At 45.7% G+C, this 19,412-nt stretch overlaps 1 protein-coding gene across 1 annotated transcript in view; it reads right to left on the reverse strand.

Moving 5' to 3' along the window:
- LOC138297168 (solute carrier family 22 member 7-like) overlaps nt 1–19,412 on the reverse strand; it is a 229,137-nt gene that overhangs the window by 166,731 nt on the left and 42,994 nt on the right. Inside the window, exon 4 of the mRNA XM_069236661.1 lies at nt 3,179–3,347. Coding sequence (XP_069092762.1) covers nt 3,179–3,347 — 169 coding nt within the window. The remainder of the gene's footprint in view (nt 1–3,178; nt 3,348–19,412) is intronic.

The raw sequence follows: 19,412 nt of genomic DNA on the forward strand, positions 1-19,412 counted from the left end.
AATATTTCTGAACTGGTGTGGTGTCCTTTTCTGGTGATTTTACTGTGTTACAATGTGTGTTTGTACAAATACTTTACACATTGCCTCTGAGATAAGATGACTGCTTGTGTCAAGCTACCAAAAGGTTGAGCAGGGGTTGTCTTAGGTGTGTGACTCCCTTACCCTGACTAGAGTGAGGGTCCCTACAGGGTCTAAACTGACTGCCAACTAGAAACCCCATTTCTAACACTGGTGATCAGCTGTGAGGATAAAACCTGTATTTGTACTTGACATACAGTGGCTGGTGTAAACTACAGCATTATTGCAGACCATTACACAACCACATATTGTTTTTCTCTTGGATTTTTACTTTTCTTTTTTTTTCCTTTTTGGATTTTTCTTGTCTTTTGAAACTCTGCACCTTTGATGGGACTTACCTACAAGCATGTTCCAGTCTGATGAGCTATCAGTAGTAGCTACAAATGTAGTGCTTGAGCTGGAGAGGTTGGAGGATTAAACACTAGCCTAGCTCAAGCAGTTTTGCAAGGATTTGAAGTGTCCAAGCAAAAGCTATACCAAGAAGGAGGAGCTGCAAATGGTGCTAAGTGCCTGGTTGGCAGTAAAAGAGGCTGAGGAGCACACAAGAGAGAAAAACATTGCTGTGGATGCGGAGGTACAGAGCATCCATGATGTTTTGTTGGATAACTGGAGGAGGCTGGCCTGGTGTGTAGTGGGTACCTATGATACTTACACCTCATACCAGCCCATTTATCCCGTATTAGTGTAGTGTAGGCAGTGTCTAGAAGCCAGGCTCTGTACAGGTAGCTGTGGAACAGCAGCCAAGGCTTATCTAGGAGACATGCAAAGCTCATGCAATAGCACTGTAGTCACACAGAACTCACACACATGAAATAAAATATTCCTTGATACAAAACTAAAGTTACTTTAGTTTGGTGACACAAATACGAAAAATACCATAGAGACTATAGTCCCTTAGGAGGAAAGTAATATACAAATTATATACACTAGTATGCAGAAATAGGCATAAAGAAGTTAGAAAACTGTGCAATTAGCGAAAATCACAATAGATAGAAATGGGCCCTGGGCAAGCACAAACCATATACTAAGAAAGTTGAATGCGAAAGTCGGTCCCAAACCCCAGGCAAGTGTAGTGTGTAGAGGGGAGCTGGGGGTACTAGAAAACACCAAAGGTAAGTACTAGAACCCACCCCAGTGACCAGGAAAGCAGGAGTAAATCACAGTAGCTTTCCCAGAACACAAATATAAATGAAAAGAAGAACTATGCAAAACCCAGAAGAGACTACAAGACACCAACAGTGGATTCCTGGACCAGAGGGCCTGTGAAAGAAGGGACAAAGTACAAGAAGCACAGAAGAGTCCAAGAAGAGCAGGAGCCCCTGCTAACCCGGATGAAAGTGCAAAAGAAGAACCACCGGTGAAGAAGAACAGTAAGTACTGCACCCAAGAAGACGAAGTTGGGTTCCTGGATGACGCAAGTGATGCCCCACGCCGGATGGAGGATTGCAGTTGGGCATGCGTCAACGGAGTCTGCCAACAAGCCTTGGCACATGCAAAGATTATGGTTAGCGGAAAATGTCGCTGCCCGGGACCAGGAAGAACCAGGTGGACTCTACCCAGTAGGAGAGGTTCAGAGGGGGCCCTCTGCAACTCAGAGAGACTACAGAAGACCAGACAGAACATACAGGAGTCCCACAGCAGAGGGACAAGGAAGTTGCTAAAGAGGCCCATGCAGCACTTCAACAAAGGCTCCCATGTTGCCTGAGAACCACTCAGGAAGCTGTGCTTCACAGCATAGAGTGCCGGGGGGCGGAGCTAGAAGACATAGGAAGGGCTTGGAGAAAGGATGACAACAAGCCTTTGCAGATGCAAAAAACGTGGTACACGGAGGTAATGTCTTGGTTGGGGAGGCAAGCTCTTACCTCCACCAAAGCTGGACAGTTGAACAAGAAGAACGTCGGGACCACTTCAGTCTACCACCCGTGATGCCGAATCTACACACCTCAGCAGGAGAGGGGATCCACGCAGCAGCTCATCGTTGCAGTAGATGCCTGCTGAAGCAGGGGAGTGACTCCTTCACCCCAAGTGATATTCCTTCACTCTTCTGGTGCAGGCTAAAGATGGGCTGTCCTCAGAGGATGCACGACTGGGAAACAGTTGCAGTTGCTGGGAGAAGACAGAGATACAATGTTGCTGAAGGCGTCTTGCTTCTTTTTTGCAGCTTGTAGAGTTCCTGGAGGGTCCAGATGCAGTTTCTTCAGTGAGAAATCAAAGTGGAGGATGCAGAGGATTCCTGCTGGAGTCTTGCAATGTCCAGTACACGCATAAAATGGCATCACCGCTCTCACAAAGTCTGTGGAAATGGTCCTGGAGGTTGTGGGGGCTCCTGAGCTAGTGCAGGGTTGACCTCACACATAGGTAATTTGCAATCTGTTATATGCTTGACTTCTAATTGATCTGGTGCAGTGAAAATGGCAGTGAAAGGGTGCTTGCACCTTTTCACACAGGCTGCAATGGCAGTCCTGCAGAAGGTTTGCATGGGCTCCCTATCGGTGTCAAAATATATGCTGCAGCCCATAGGGATCCCTGGAACTCCAATGCCCTGGGGGGCACCAGTATGCCAATTGTGGGTGAAATACACAGTTTTGGGATGGAGAGCATAATCATTGGGGTCCTGGTTAGCAGGATCCCAGTGAACACTAAAGCATACTGACATGAGGTGTAACCATGCTGAGAAAGAGGGTACTTTTCTACACTGTTGATATGAGGTATTATCACGCTAGACTTCAGACACAAGTATATGGTCAGACTTATTAGATCTGCACCAAACGCCACTATAGCACCACCTCTTTCTGTGGGCTGGAAAAGTGTAAGTCCTATAAAATGAAATCATCACTCATTGTGCCTGCCTGTGGCAGCATATGCCTAGCTGAAGAATTTGAAGCAGGCAGACATGTGCTTACATATTGCATTAGTCTGAGGTCTACTGGCCTGACGGGCAGCCCTAAATCCCAAAAGCACCAGCCACCACTGATAAGAGATAGAGTGGCTGCAAGCTTTGATATAGTTGTACTGGGAAAATCATGTCTAAGATCCCTGTCCTGAGCACACAAGGTGACTATAAAACATATGTTCTCGGGCTATGGCATAATTCACTCACCATATGCTGATGATACCCAAAATATAGGGGCACGTTATAGCAACAAGAAGCCAGCGCCAGTCCCGGATCAGGTATGCCACTAGAGACAGAAGCATAAGCCCAATGCTCCAGTAAATGGTCATCCAGCTCCCACTAAAAGTACGGTGCTTCTTATTCACCCATTCCAAACCTGTAAGATAAGAGACACTGTTCAGACATTGTTTTTTAGTGGTCACTATTTATTTCAAATTCTAGAACTACATCAAAGAGATACTCCATCTCCTAACCGCTTCTGATCATCATAGGGATTTTATTTTTAGCTCACCTTTGTTGCATGGAATTTATTTATTACCTCTCTTTGAGTGCTCTCAATACAACTTAATTTTAACAATTATATTTTTCCGACATCTACACACCTTTTTGCACTTGCGGATTGTTCATATTTCTCTGACTCCGTTTCTAATTAGGTTCCAGGCTTTTGTCCTCCCTGAGGGCCAACATACCGACTTTGCTGGCCAGCTTGCAGATCAAGAGCCTACACACAATACAGCCATTAGCCTGTGCTTGAGCCTGTTCCTCAGAAAGAAAATGGTGGGGACAGAACCTGCATGTGAAATTTATTATTTACACTGCACCATTCCTGGGAAGGTTTTTCCCAAGGAGAACAAAGGGAAAAGCCCAGACGTCTGGAGCCAAAACCAGTATGAAAGGGACCAGGCAGCTGTTACAGGTGGAAGAGGAGTGCAGGCTTTTAGAGAGATTGTTTCAACAGAACACACCAAGCTGTCATTTTGAAATATCCCAAAATGTTGTCCAAGAGAGTTGAGATTCTGGTTGAATTATGATGTGTCATCCCAGGATTGGACAGAGGTGCCCACCTACTTGACCTTTCACTTAAAAATCTCTTCCCAGGGTACGGAGAAAATGGATTTCTCAGGACCTTAAAGACCAGATCATTTTGGGGTGCTGGAACACCTTGTACTAAGCCTGGATGGGACTCTGTGGATTCACCTCTCCAGGGCTAGTGGCACTGGCACTCTAAGGGACAGCAAAAGGGATGGGTCTACTGGGTTACTGTGGAAGAGAAGGGCCTGCTCTGGAACTTCTGAGGGCTGAACCTTTAGAGGGATAACTTTCACTAGAGGGCACTCATAACTTCTGCTATCACACAAGCCCTTCAAGTGGCCACAGAGGCTATGGGACATGAATAGTGCAGGCATTAAGGGGTTTTTGCCTTGAAGCAGGGAGACCAGACAGGAACCAGTGCACGTGGTGTCCTGTTCCCAAAGGTCTGTACACTCCCCAGGGAGGGCCAAGTCCCCAAGGAGGAAAATAGCCATGGACACGCATGGCATCCCTCCATGTTTCTCCAATTTATCCATGGGACCCCATATCCCTTGGGGTCTGATCCAACAACATACTGTAGAGAAGAACAAAGAAAATCACTGCCATGCTTGGATTGTGCTTCTGCCACAGGGACCCCCAGTTTCCAGAGGCAAAGAGAGATGAGCACTTTCGTGCTTGGACATTTCTGCTCCCGGGGAGCACCAGAGAGCCAGAAGAAGTATTGAGTGCTGGGTTCACACCCATGTCGGAGAGTGACTTACACTTGTCAAACAGGCTCCTGTCGGTGCTGATCTTGGATGGAAACACAGAGTGAAATCAGCTCTTACACCAGCTGCAGGAGAAGCCAGGTGTGTTGGGAGCCAGCAAGAGGTACAGGGGTTGTGAATCTCCCACATGATCCCTTATGAAGCCACACTTGGGTTTTTGATTAGGGCTGTGCACACATAATATAAACAAGTAAAAGAAAAGCTGTGTCACGAGTTTACAAGTTTAAAACTAAATGTATTGTTAAAGTGGGAGGCCACTTTTATAATATTCATGCCTCAGGGCGGAGGAGTGCACCATAGGTCCATGTGCTGAACTATAAAATTTGTATATTTGCTCAGTAAAGGCAGAGGAACCACCAGCGTCACCATTATTGGTTGTGGGGCTGACAGCAGTGCGGCAGCCACCAAGGCCTCCCTCTCTAGTATTTTAGTTGTCACCCCAAGTTTCCCTGGGGGTCAAGTGAGTGGCTGAAAGAAAAATTTGGAGATTATTTAAGCACTTCTTGGGCTAGGATGTTTGCCCAAAAGGTTCTGAGCTCTGGCAGCCTCTATTGAAGTGGCCTAAAGCTCTGTTACAGCATGTGTATGGTAGAAGAAAAACCAATGGCCACAGTGTATCAAAACTGTGGGTCTTAATTGACAATAACAACGTTATCGGTGAATTAGTACATGACTTAATGAATGTCTTTGAAATGCTTCATGGTCAATCTCAATGTTAGCAATGTGTAATTTCTAGTTTCAATGGTGTTGCGTTGGTTTATTATGACATATTTCTAATTTTATTAATGTGATGACGCCCTGACATTTCCAGGAAGTATTTAATACAGGTAGGGGGTATGGTGTTTAGAGGATTCAGGTCTTGCTATGTGTGTGAACTGTAAGGACGTTTTCACCTTTAGCATTTCCACCTGTCAGCATGTATATGCCTTTGAATTAATGGGCAGTATTGGATGTTGGTTTGTATTGCAACATTTACATGACTCAAACCACCCCTAAGTAGGGCGCTGAAGTGTTTGCTTTAATGGGTAGCATGCTACACCATGAAGGGTATTCGGTAAAAAGGATATTGTTTTTCTTTTGATCCTATGTGGGAAGTGTTTCTATATTATGTGTGTGGACCACTGAGGTGTGGTTATCATGTAATGGGACACAGAGCTTAGCACTGTAACGGGCAAAGAATTATGAGAGACAGAAGTACAGGTTATGGTTTTCAGTAAGCTGGTAGCTTTCAACAGCTCTGCAGGTCCCTCCATGGTATTTCTTATTTTCAAAGCCCACTTAGCTGGTTTACAGTTCTGAGCAGACGTAAGTTGCATGGGGACCTGGATTAATGATCTACTGTAATGGACTTTAATATTATGATCCCCTATCTGATTGCCTTTGTGAGGTAAAAGCAGTCATAGTAAGTAGCTAGTTAGGACCTGCAGTGATGGACTAAATTAAAGTCCTCATCATTTATATGTAAAAGCTTTAACTGCACAATGTATTATTTGAGTCTTGTTTCTTGCGTGCATGAGATATGCGGTACTACCTCACACAACCTCTCCTTAGCAGGCATGGACCTGCTCTGCTTCACTACCTGGCAAAAGTCAAGTGCAACAAAGTGGCACTTGGTTCCCAGTGAACAGAAGGTTGCACACCTATTACCTGCAACCCTTGCAGCTAATAACCCACTTTCTTACAGTCAGCATACTTCATGTACATTAGCTTGACCTTAGATAAGATATCCTTAACTGTGTGTATGGTTTGATGAAAGTCAATTGGTTAATTTCTGCAGTGGTAGACGAAACTGAAGGAAGCAACATTTGGGTAAGATATCCAAAAGTAAACGAAAAAAAGTGGTTTATGGATATAGATATGCCTGGCATTGTTGTAAAAGAAATCTGCCGGCCCTAGTAGTTCTCCACAACTGGAGTGTGTGGTGGGAAGCAATGTAAATCCTGCTCTATCAGTTGGTTGAGCCTTTCTGACAGTCCATCTGACTGAGTGTGTCGACTGGATCGCAGGCATGTCTTAAAATCCTATTCTTGATTTGAATTTTGAACATAATGATATGTTGCAGTATGAGCAATGCCTAATCAACAGAATATTACATTTTCTTCTACAGCATATAGGTGATCATTAAGACCGCCAGGGTTAATTTGGCGGTATCACCGCCAACAGGCTGGCAGTGAATACCGCCACATCTCCACTCATACCGCCATGGCAGTATGAACTGCCAGGCCGGAAATGTTCATCTCTGACCCAGCGGTCCCCAGAGGACCGCTGGCAGTATTAGGAGCCGGTCTACCACCATGGTTTCCGCTGCGGTAGCACTGCCACGAAAACCATGGCGGTACGCTGCAGGTGACAGGGAATTCCTTCCCTGTCACCTGTAGACGGCTCCCCCACCCCTCCCAGCAAGCACCTAACCCCTCCATCGCCCCTACCATCAAAACACCCCCACCCTCCTGCTCACATAGCGCCCCCTACTCACATAGTGCCCCTAGCCCACTCCCAGCATACATGCATACAGACACCCACATGCACCACACATACACCCATTCACCTATACTTTCAGACATGCATCCACTCACAAATACACGCATCCATACACGCATTCACCCACACATACTCACATGCATATACACTGACCTGCAGACACGCACACACTTCAACATTTATTCACGCATCCACACACATGCATACAACCACTCATTCACCACAACACTTACAGTTGCATTCACACACGCACACACACATTCATACACACACGCAGACACCACACACTCAAACACAACTCCAATCTCCCACCCCCCTCCCCTGTCAGACTTTAGACTCACCTTGTCCGATGAGGAGGTCGTCCAGCAGGGAATGGGAAGGGGCGCTGCCACCGCTATTAGCGCCCCACCAGCAGGATACTGCCAGGCCGTATTAATGGTCTTAATATGACTGGTGTCATCCTACTGGTGGGGCGGTGCAGGTGGTAGCAACGCCAGAGCGCCACCGCCTGCCAGCATGGCTACTGCCAATAATCCACCCACAATGTGGTGGAAATCAGGCAGTACCCATTATATGTTGCCCCTGGCTTTGCGGTCTCGTTCAGAGACCGCCACGGTTATAATGAGGGCCATAGTGTCCATATTTGGGCAGTTAGTCTACCTCTACAGTGCTGTAACCCTTAGCTCTTGGATTTTCACCCACAAAGTCTATACTAATTCAGGGATCTCCAACTGCTCATGTCAACTCGTGAGCCAATCATTTTTGGGAGGGGACAAGAGCTTTTGACTACAGGCTGCCACTTAACTGCATTGGAGCCTGTGTTGGTCACTGGCTGATGTACGCACACCCCCCTTGGTGCGAGTCACGACCAGTGGCCGGAGCCAGGGAGGGATTTTTTAAAATTTAAAAATCCCTCAGGAGACACGGAAGAGCTTCTGTGTCTCCCCCTTCCACTATGTGACATCAGCATGCCGTGATGCGCACTGACATCACAATTTGTTTTCCCCACCAGAGCAGGAAGCAGCAGGTAAGGGCACTTTCTGCTCTGATGGGGAAAGCAGGCCCAAAAGGGGCTCCCCTGCCTTCAGAAAGGCTGTGTTTGAAAGGGAGATTCTCCAATTTCACAAAAGGCCCTCCTGAAATGGTTTCCTGCCCGTTGATCGCAGCATAATTTTTTTTTTTTTGTAATCAAAAAAATTGAAATGAAGTTGAAATGAAGTTGACATGAGCAGGGCTGACCCCTTGTGAGGGCAATTTTTTGCAATAAATGTATGTTTTCCCTGGGGGCCACGATCACCCGCCCCCAAGGGAAACAATACAGCTGTATATAGATCTATATATATATATATATATATATATATATCTTTCCCCCTCTCTCTCTCTCTTTCTATATATATATATATATATATATATATATATATATATATATAAAATATATATTTATATAGATATGGAGATCACTTTTGTCAATGCATGTGTGGTTTCCCACATATAAAAGTGATCTAATTTTATATATATAAAAATATTCACCACCAGTTGCCTTGCAGCACACGTCTTTAAAGCGATGCACATACTCCAACCAACGCGTTTCAACCATAGCTTTTAGGCAGCAATAAAAAAGTCAAGCTAAGTCTTGTGATCATGTTTCTGCTAGAGAAGGACCAGGCTATTGTCTAGTGGTACTTTTGATCCCATAAAGTAGCGCAGAAGGTTTATGCCTCCTGCAAAGATCAAATCTGGATTTTATGTGAATAGCTGAGTAGATTAGTAAAGATAGCCATTACCTGTGCTATAACACAAATAAAATGTATGTGCGAGGAGGGCAATGGAGAGATGAAGGTCACTTTTGCTGGGTGCTAGTGAGCGAATCCAAGGAGGAGGTCATGGGAGTAGGAGCACCAATAATGGTAGTCGGACTGGGCGACACAGGCGCCAAAGACTATGACGATGGGTATGTGACAAGTTGAAGTAATAGTATGTCTATTCGTTTTTTTTAGTGTCTTGAGAGAATGTGCTGATTAAGGGAAAAAGCGAAGGTAAAGTAACTGACCTTGAGTGTTGCACGCCTCAGACACACACCAGCAATTTTGTGACTGTCTATGTAGGCTCGTGTTTTAGAGGGACAGTTTAGAAAGTAGCAGAGATGGCATCTTGATGGATGACTGCTGCCGTCACTCGGGTTATAGAGGACAGCTCTGACATAGGATCAGAGACTGACATAGCAGATACTGAGACAGCATCTGAGGGATAGGACAATGGCGCAGACTCTGAGAGTGATTTTTCAGTCAGAGGAGTCACATCCAACAACTCCTCTTCCAGTGATTCTGTGGGGGTGATGAGGACAGTCGTGCTGTCCTTTCGTAAGCACAATTGCGGATTAGCCCAACCCAGAGAGCGGGTGCATGCAGCAGCAAGCACAGAGAGAGAGCTCTCTTGGAAGCTCCACAATTTAGTTCAGCCTCAAATTCCACCGCCCAAATCATATTGTGGAAACATCAAAATTATCTATCACAAAACAACCTGGTTTTGTAAGGCAGGCACCTGCGTTTTTGGTCCTGGGCTCGGCTGTCATATAGGGAAACCTACCAAACACAGACATTTCTGGAAACTAGATGTCCTGGGTAGTCCACCAAGGTGTGACTTGTGTGAATTCCCCAAAGTTTGCTCACCCAGAATACCCTGAAAAGGTGAAATGTTGAATAAAAACTCATTTTTTTCTTGCATTTCTGTCACACAAACTACAGGAATATGCTGGGATCCACAAAATTCCTACCACCCAGTGTTTCCCCACCTGTCCTATTAAAAATGCTACCCCACTTGAGTGCCTGTACCTAGTGCCTGCATCAGGAATGGATCACCCCAGGGTCAAAAGTTGCCTGTCACATTCCTGTCACTGGCACTAGGCCTACCCACACATGTCAGGTACCATTTTTATTGGGAGACTTGGGGGATTGCTGGTTGTAAGGAAGTTTGTTGCTCCCCCCAGATTCCAGAACATGCCATTGCCGAAATGTGCAGCAAATGTGTTTTTTTTAGCCAATGTTTAAGGTTTGCAAAGGATTTTGGGTGACAGAACATGCTGAGAGCCCCACAAGTTATCCCATTCTGAATTCCCCTAGGTGTCGACTTTCCATAAATGTATAGGTTTCCTTAGGTGCCATCAGAGATAGAGGCCAAAATCCACAGCTAGTCACTTTGCAAAAACCGCGTCCGTTTTCATTAGAAAAAAATGCAATGTGTCAACATTGTGTTTTGGGGCATTTCCTGTCACTGGCTCTAGGCCTATGCACACAAGTGAGGTACTATTTTTATTGGGAGACTTGGGTAAACGCTGGGTAGAAGGGAGTTTGTGGCTTTGTGTACGAACTTTGAATTACTGAAATGAGAGTAAAGCATGCTTTTTTAGCTCACTTTTGAGGTGTGCAAAGGAGTCTGGGTGAAGGAACCCTGTGAGAGCCCCACAAGTCACCCCATCCTAGATTCTCTTATTTGTTTACTTTCCATAAATGTATAGGTCTGGTAGGTTTCCCTAGGCGCCGGCAGAGCTACAGTCCACAATCCACAGCTAGGCACTTTTCAAAAAACACATCATTTTTCAATTGTCCATGTTGTGTTTTGGGGCATTTCCTGTCACGGGCACTAGGCCTACCCACACAAGTGAGGTACCATTTTTATCGGGAGATTTGGAGGAATGCTAAGAGGAAGGAAATTTGTGGCTCCCCTCAGATTCCAGAACTTTGCAGCACCGAAATGTGAGAAAAGAGTCTTTTTTAGCCCAATATTGAAGAAGTCATTTTGAGAGATGTGCAAATAACCATTGTTTCTAAACTACATAGGTTTCCTTGATTCCTAATTTTTCACTCTATATATTTTACCAAATTAATTGCTTTATACCTGGTATACAATGAAAACCCATTGTAAGGTGCAGCTCATTTATTGGCTCTGAGTAGCTTGGGTTCTTGATCAACCTACAAGACCTGTATTACTCCACAGCCAGGAGGGTCCAGCAAACATATCGGTATATTGCTTTAAAAAATCTATCATAGTTGGGAAAAGTCACGGAAGAAAACATAGCCAGAAAGGGCTGTTTTTTTCAACTCAATGTCAATATTTTTTTATTGTTACTTTCTGTAAGAAAATCTTGAAGGATCTACACAAATGACCCCTTGCTGAATTCAGAATTGTGTCTACTTTTCAGAATGTTTAGCTGTCTGGGATCCAGCATTGGTTTCACACCCATTTCTGTCACTAACTAGAAAGAGGCTTAAAGCACAAAAATAGTAAAAATGGGGTTTGTCCCAGTAAAATGCCAAAACTGTGTTGAGAAATGTGTTTTTCTGATTCAAGTCTGTCTGTTCCTAAAAGCTGGGAACATGGTGATTTTATAACCGTAAAGACTTTGTAGATCCCACTTGCAGGAAAAAAAACAGATGTTTTCTTCTGCTGCACTTTTTTTCAATTTTCCCCCCTAAAAAACAAATTTTAGCTGAATTTTGGCTAATTTCTCAATCTCCTTAAGGGGACCCCACAAACTCTGGGTACCTTTAGAATTCCCAGGATGTTGGAAACAAGGACGCATATTCGGTGTGGATAGCTTATGTGGACAAAATGTTATGGGGGCCAAAGCATAAACTACCCCAAACAGCCAAAATAGGGCTCCACACTGGGGGGGAGGCCTTGCAACTAGGGAGTTAACCTAGACTGTGCATAAAAAAGGGAATATTGGCCCACACAGGGAATATTTGCCAATTAAGAACTTGTGATCTGTATCTTTGCTAGAGGGTTGATGCTGGCTAAGGTTCAGGGTGCATATGTAATCTAAGGCAATTCTACAGGATTTTGCAGCACTGTACAGGAAATCAAAAGGGAGCTGGCTAACCTGTGAGTCAGTCACTAACCATGAAAAAACATAATTAAATAAATCTTGGATTCTAAGATATCCATCTGCCGAAAACTAAATCCCATAGGATGTAATGGGATTTTGACTTCAGCAGACGGGATGTCCGAAACCGTTGTGATCCTCCGATATCTAAATCAGGCCCTAAGACTTAAGCAGAAGAGAATCATCAGCTATAATTAACTTGTATGTATTGGACAACACTTTTCCTCAAGAAACAATGACAGCCTGGCTGCATGTAATGTCTACGTGATCTTCACCCAATGTATGTGTACTATTATATGGGACTGCAGCTGTGTGTTGCCATTCCACTCAAAATGTTAATAGATAAGTGGTTATTAGACAGGATCAGAGCTAAATGAGGACTGTTGTAATGGGAAACGTTATACAGGAATGCTAAGCATTGCTGAAATCCACACTATGTAGGAGGATTGATTTATATATGCTACAAAATGTGTCTTGGAAGCTTGCTGGATTTGGGGAGTGAGCGTGGAGGGCAGACAGCATCCACTGGTGGGTGTTTGTGAATGGGCTTTACTGACAAAAAGAAAAGTCTGTTCCAAACAACAGAGCTTACCTAGTGTAATAAGTACCTTGTGCCACAACGACTAAGGTTGATCATAATGTTCAGTCAAAAGCAAGTGCTCCAACCTTTCTCTAAACCTCTACAGGGGGAAAGGTTATTACTAAAACACACATGTAAAATTCCAATAAATCAATTAATCAATAGCTATTTGTATAAGTGCTTCTTCATATTGAGCAGTACATGTACACCTGTCAGCAATAGTCTCTGCCCTCTCAAAAGCACGAGACATAGGGGGTTATTCCAACTTTGGAGGAAGTGGTAATCCGTCCCAAAAGTGACGGTAAAGTGACGGATATACCACCAGCCGTATTACGAGTCCATTATATCCTATGGAACTCGTACTACGGCTGGTGGTAAATCCGTCACATTTGGGACGGATTACCACCTCCTCCAAAGTTGGAATAACCCCCATAATGTTACATTTCGTTGTCCAGACGCAAATTAAACTTAAACTTCCAATCCCTTTACATATAACACAATTTGCTGCTATTTCATTTGAGTAAAGCATCTGATGTGTCTTTGAATTCTCTTGGATGAGTTCATACTTCTAAAGAATAGTTGTCCTGTTTCTTCACAAAATGTGTATACAAAACCCTTCACATTTGTGAAATCATAGACTCTATTTTCAAAACATATTTCACCTAAAAGATGTGTGAATTCTTTCAGTGCTCAACACATGATATGTGATGTTTTTCCAATGCTAGACTCTGGACTTCATTTAGCATTTGGCAGTCAGCAGTCAGTACAGAACATGACATCTGCCACCCCGACTGACTACCCCTGCCGGCTCAGCTATGATGACTCTACCTTCAGATTAACCACAGCCATGGCAGTGGCCACCATCAGTTTCCTATACCAAACCTTTTCTTTTTTCAAAAACAAGCTTCCAAAATATGAGTTTTTTTCTATAGGTATTGGGCTTATTACCTTTTTTTCCTGTTTGTGACCACCTGGACTGACAGAAAATGAATCCATCACACCATTCAGTATAAACAGGGTAGATGGTCTCATGGCTTAACTTCAACAGCCTGATGGAGCTGGTTTTCTGAGAGGGGAGCAAACAGAGGCACCACCTTCAGAAAACTGATGATCTTCCTGATTTAGAATTGAGCGGGTGAACCAAGAGTTTTGCAGAGAGGCAACTATGTCCAACAAACTCTAAATCCAGTGACTTGCAATCTGCCTATACATTGTTTGTGAGGTGGAAACTCTTCTGACTCCCAGCTGATAAAGACAAAGTTTGAGCTGGCATTTCTCAGGAAAGTATTCTTTTTCCTGAAATCTCTGCCTCTTTCTCTGTTACTTTGTAGGGAATTAATGGCCTATCACTGTGTGCCTGAAATGCCATGGGTTATATAGGCTTAGCCTGAATATGGACACAGAGATGGCAGAATCTTAGGTGAAGTATTTACATTACATTCCTATAGACTCCACTATAGTCTGTGGAGAATAAATAATCATTGCTAACACTTACAGTCTAGAGAATAAACAAGGATTGCTATTGCTCATCATATTAACTGGTGGAAGTTTATTTAGTGTATAATGGCAGCCATCCTGGCATCCCCTGCCTCCACAATCTCACACTTACTGCCCATAAATCTGGGCCACCTCTCTGTAACATTCTCCAGGCTAATTGTCTCCTGGCCACTGTAGTTACCAATAGGGTTGTTAGACCCACCTAGTGTCAAAATATTGCAGTTAGCACCATTTCTAGGAAGCGCCAACCCACCTTGCGTCAATGAAATGCAAGGTAGGTGTTCCCTTCCTAAAAACAACATTAGCCCTCAGCCCCATATTCAGTAAACAACACAGAAATGATGCTCAACTTGGAGGCAGGCCTAAATAATTTCTTTAAGCCCGATTAACATCATTATTTAACGGCTGGTCAGACCAGGTGTTAAAGTGCTGGTAGGCATATTTCCATGGGGAAACGCCATAGAATGGGCCCATAGATGCCCATCCCAACCCAACATCATCACCACCACCCACATCACAGGTACACTACAGGAGGCATGAGCCCATTCCAGGTAAGTTACAGGTAGGTGTATGTGTGTGGTGTGACATTGGAGGCCCCTTACAATGGGCCCCCAGGCTGGCACTGGGTATGTTGGGCTTGCCCTAAGAACACTGGTGCCCTACGGTGGGCATTTGGGTAGTGGTAATGACTCCTGTCTATACTTAGACATGAGTAATTTTTGGCTGCTTGTGTGTCAAACGACACAAGGTTGACTAGCGGCAGATATTTTGCTGCTAATCAGCCTACCATATTTTTGAACCCACTAGCGCCATTTCCCCTAATGCCATCAGTCACCGGCTAGCGTCTTTTTTTTGAGACAATAGCCATTCTTTAGCGAAATTGTGCTTCATTTTATAAATGTGGCGAAAGGATGGCATTAGGGAATGGTGTTAGCTCACGGTAAAAAAATAACACACAACTGCGCTAGCGCAGGTGTGCGCCATTTTTCATAAATATGGGCCTGTGAAGCTTCGTAAAACTTAGTCCAAGGCTAATACACATAAATCTGCATGAGATAATATTTGAGGTTGAAAGCTCATGGGTTTATTAAAAAATGATGGTCATTATAGAAACCAAAACATAATTAATTAGTTAATTAAGAATTAACATCAACATAATATTCATACTACAACTCAAGGGAACTCATGGCCTGCCTCTGAAGAAAACACAAGGATAGTCTGACTAAATATCAAATAGACAGACTGACATAGAATATATAGGTCCTCATTATGACATTGGCGGTAAATCCCGCTTACCACCATGCGGACTGCCGTCAACATAACACGGCTGCCGCGGATAACCGCCAAGCATATTATGACACACACATACCAATCCGTCACTATACAGCCACACACACAAGTCCACCAGCCCAAAGGTCAGTGATGCACTGGCGGCAGCAAAACCCACACCGTTATGCCTACAGCCTTGTGACCCACGAATCACAGTGGCAGACATTCAATGGTGGTAAACCATTGGCGGTACACACCGCCGCGCTCAAAGTACACACACTCAAACAATACAACAACACATTGGGCAATTCAAACTACACACAACTGAAACCCATACACACACCACACCCACATATCCACACCACTATAAAACACACACCCACAGTACCCACAACCCTTTACGACTACAAACCTTTGCGAACAGAGAGAGATACAGCAAGAGCACCCACACAACCACAGCCACATAACATCATCACCTATACACCATCCAGGCACCTTACATCACACACCCCAACACAATACCCCACAAACCCTCACCTACACCACTCACACTACACTCATGGCACCACAGTGACACCCTAGATTCTCTGAGTAGGAGCTAAAGGTCATGGTGGAGGAAATCATCCGGGTAGAGTCACAGCTATTTGGTTCCCAGGTGCAGCAGACATCCATTGCTAGGAAGATGGAGCTATGGCCGAGAATCATGGACAGGGTCAACGCTGTGGGACAGCACCCAAGAACAAGGGATGACATCAGGAAGAGGTGGAATGATTTACGGGGGAAGGTGCGTTCCACAGCAGCAAGACACCAACTAGCTGTACAGAGGACTGGCGGTGGACCCCCACCTCTTCCCCCAGAACTAACAACATTGTAGGAGCAAGTCTTGGCAATCATGCATCCTGAGGGCCTGGCAGGAGTGGGAGGAGGACTGGACTCTGGTAAGTGAAATCTCTATTACTATCACCCCCCCACCTGCATGCCATCACAAACCTCCATCCGTACCCTCACTCCCATCACTTCACCACCTCCCACATACCCCACCATCACAACCCACTCATCCCAATACCAAGCCCTGCATGTAACACCAATTCATGGACACCCCTCACAGGCCTGCATGGGCACCTATCACCACTACATGCATACTGGAGAGAATCACCTAGCCCACCAAATAACAACTCACACAAAGGCAAATCTGCCAGGGCAACAACAACCATAGAGGGCAACACACCCATGCACATGATGTCACACGCAGACAAAATAACACTGCATTTACATCCCCACAGGTCCCCCAGCCAATGTCACCGGAGAAGAGGTGCCAGTAACATCCAGCCCCACCCCCCTCCAAGAAGAGGCCACACAGTGATGACAGCAGCTCTGTTTGCCTGGATCTGGATGACCAACCTGGCCCATCAGGGATCTCCGGACAGTCGGTTACCCAGGCACACTCTCACACCACCACAGTACCTCCCCACTCAGGAAACACCAACACAGCACCCACCCAGCGGGCCAATACCTCTGTCCCCAGGACACGTCAATCAGCAGTGTGTCCACCACTACAAGGACCCCAGGCCACCCCACAAACACAGGATGATCAGGCACCTGGGGTCACTGGCAGTGGACACACGGTTCAGGGTACAGAGGCACAGGACAACAGGGAAGCTGGAAGGACTGCTGTGCGACAGGGGGAGGACAGACCCAGGGAACCCACTCTCCAGGAGGTACTCGCCGTGATCCTGGGAGCATACCAACATTCCCAGGATATGCTGGGTCAGATACTGGACAAGTTGCAGGAGAGCATGCGGCTGCAGGAGGGACAGTACCTGGGGATCAGGGAGGACTTGAAGGACATCGACACCACCCTGGTCTCCATTGCAGGGGTGCTGGCAGACATGATCAACACTATGAGGGAGGCAGTGGCACTCCACCGGGCCTCTGCCACTAACCAAACTGATGAACAGCCCTCCACCTCTGCTGCCGCTAGTGGACAGGAGGCCCCGCCACAGGACCAACAGGCAGCAGCACTCCTCCCCCCCCCAGAGGAAGAACCACCCTGCAAACATTCCCTGCGATCCAGGCAGAAGCCAGAGACTATTGCCAAGACCCCCACCAGGAAATAAGACTCTCTTGATTGTCCACCTTGTGTCCCACTCTGTCACCCTGTCAACCTTGAACTGCCATTGCTCCCCTTTCTATGCCCCCTTGAACAATGCACCTGTGATACAATTAGACTGGACTGTAACCAGGACTTTCCTCCGCCATCACCCCATCCTTCCCAGGATGAAGCTTACTGGACACAATGCCCCTTCCAGAACCAGTGGAGAAGCCATCCACTCACCCCATCAACCAAAGGATGAAGCTCACTGGGCACAATGCCCACTCCAGAACCAGTGGAGAAGCCATCCACTTACAGCATCCTTCCCAGGATGAAGCTCCCTGGGCACAATTCCCCCTCCAGAACCAGTGGAGAAGCCATCCACTCACCCCATCCTTCCCAGGATGAAGCTCACTGGGCACAATGCCCCCTCCATAACCAGTGGGCAAATCACCCACTTGAGAGACTGGGCCTTGCACTCCCCAGGACCAAGCAGTGGGCAAATCACCAACTTGAAAGACTGTGGCCTTGCACTCCCCAGGACAAAGCAGTGGGCAGATCACCCACTTGAGAGACTGTGGCCTTGCACTCCCCAGGACAGAGCACAGGGCGTGTTGCCCCCTCCAGGACCAGTGATTTGTACCATCTTCCGGCTGAGATGCCCCCCCATACCCCGTCCCCCTGAGGTGCCTGTCTTTTCTCGACCTGATGCCCCTGCAGTGTTCTCTCTGTGTTGTTGCAGGAGTGAGGTTGGGCCTTGGACTTTGTGATGTGGCCCTGTGGCCAACGGACATTGAGGACTGGGCATTGTCCCTTGCATTGTAAATATGTATATACTTTTTTATTTGAATGCACTTATTTTACCTATATTTATCTTATTACAGACTTTTTACACTATAGTAGTTGTCCTTGCATAATTCCTGAGGGGTACAGGTGTATATGTTATGTTACTGCATCTGGTTGTGTGTGGTGTTGGGGGTGGGGGTAGGGGTGTTGCATGTCTGTGTAACTATCTTTTTCATCCCCCCTCCCCTATATGCTAGGTGGCAGTACTCACCGTGGTCATCTTCACCGGCGTTGATATTCGTAATAGAGCAGAAGGTAGAAGAGCATGGGGAAAACATGCAGCTCGGGCTCCATAGCAGCGTGGTTCTTCCCTGAGTCTCCAGAGGTGAGTCATTTCCCTTCTGTGCAGTGTTTCTGCCAGGCTTTTGATGACATTGGTACCGCCCCAGAAAAGGTGGCAGATAGGTGTGTCATATTACTGAGGGTGGTACATTGTCTTCCGCCTGGCTGCTGGCGGTTACCGCCGTGATGCCTGTTGGTTTCACCCTGACGGTCGGTGTGTTAAAGTGGCTGTCTGTCTGAGCGGTTTCCGCCATGGTCATAATTTCATATTTATTGCCACTGGCCTGTTGGTGGTATTACTCCAGCTTTATCACTGACCGCCAGGGTTGTAATGAGGGCCATAGTGCCAGATTTACAAGGACCTTACGTCCCTTAGCACCACATTTGCAGCAACATTTTTGCCGCAAATGTGACGCTAGCAGGCCACCGCGATAGCGTCATATTTACAAGGTGGGACAAACTAGGTTTCCGCCACCTTGTAAACCATTTGTGTCACACCATGCATAACATATGCATGATGTATGCAAAGGGGGTGTTTCCTCGTTAGAGGGCTGCTAACAATGGCGCTATGGAATCTACATGGTTCCATTGAGCCATTGATAGGCTAATTTTTAACACCTGCATAAAGCAGCATAGATTTCAATGGGCCTTTTGCCACTATACGTGATTAGTGTCATTTTATTTTACGCTAATTAGGTACTGCATTACAGTAG

Source organism: Pleurodeles waltl, chromosome 5, assembly GCF_031143425.1.
Source record: "Pleurodeles waltl isolate 20211129_DDA chromosome 5, aPleWal1.hap1.20221129, whole genome shotgun sequence".
In the NCBI taxonomy this organism is placed as follows: Eukaryota; Metazoa; Chordata; class Amphibia; order Caudata; family Salamandridae; genus Pleurodeles; species Pleurodeles waltl.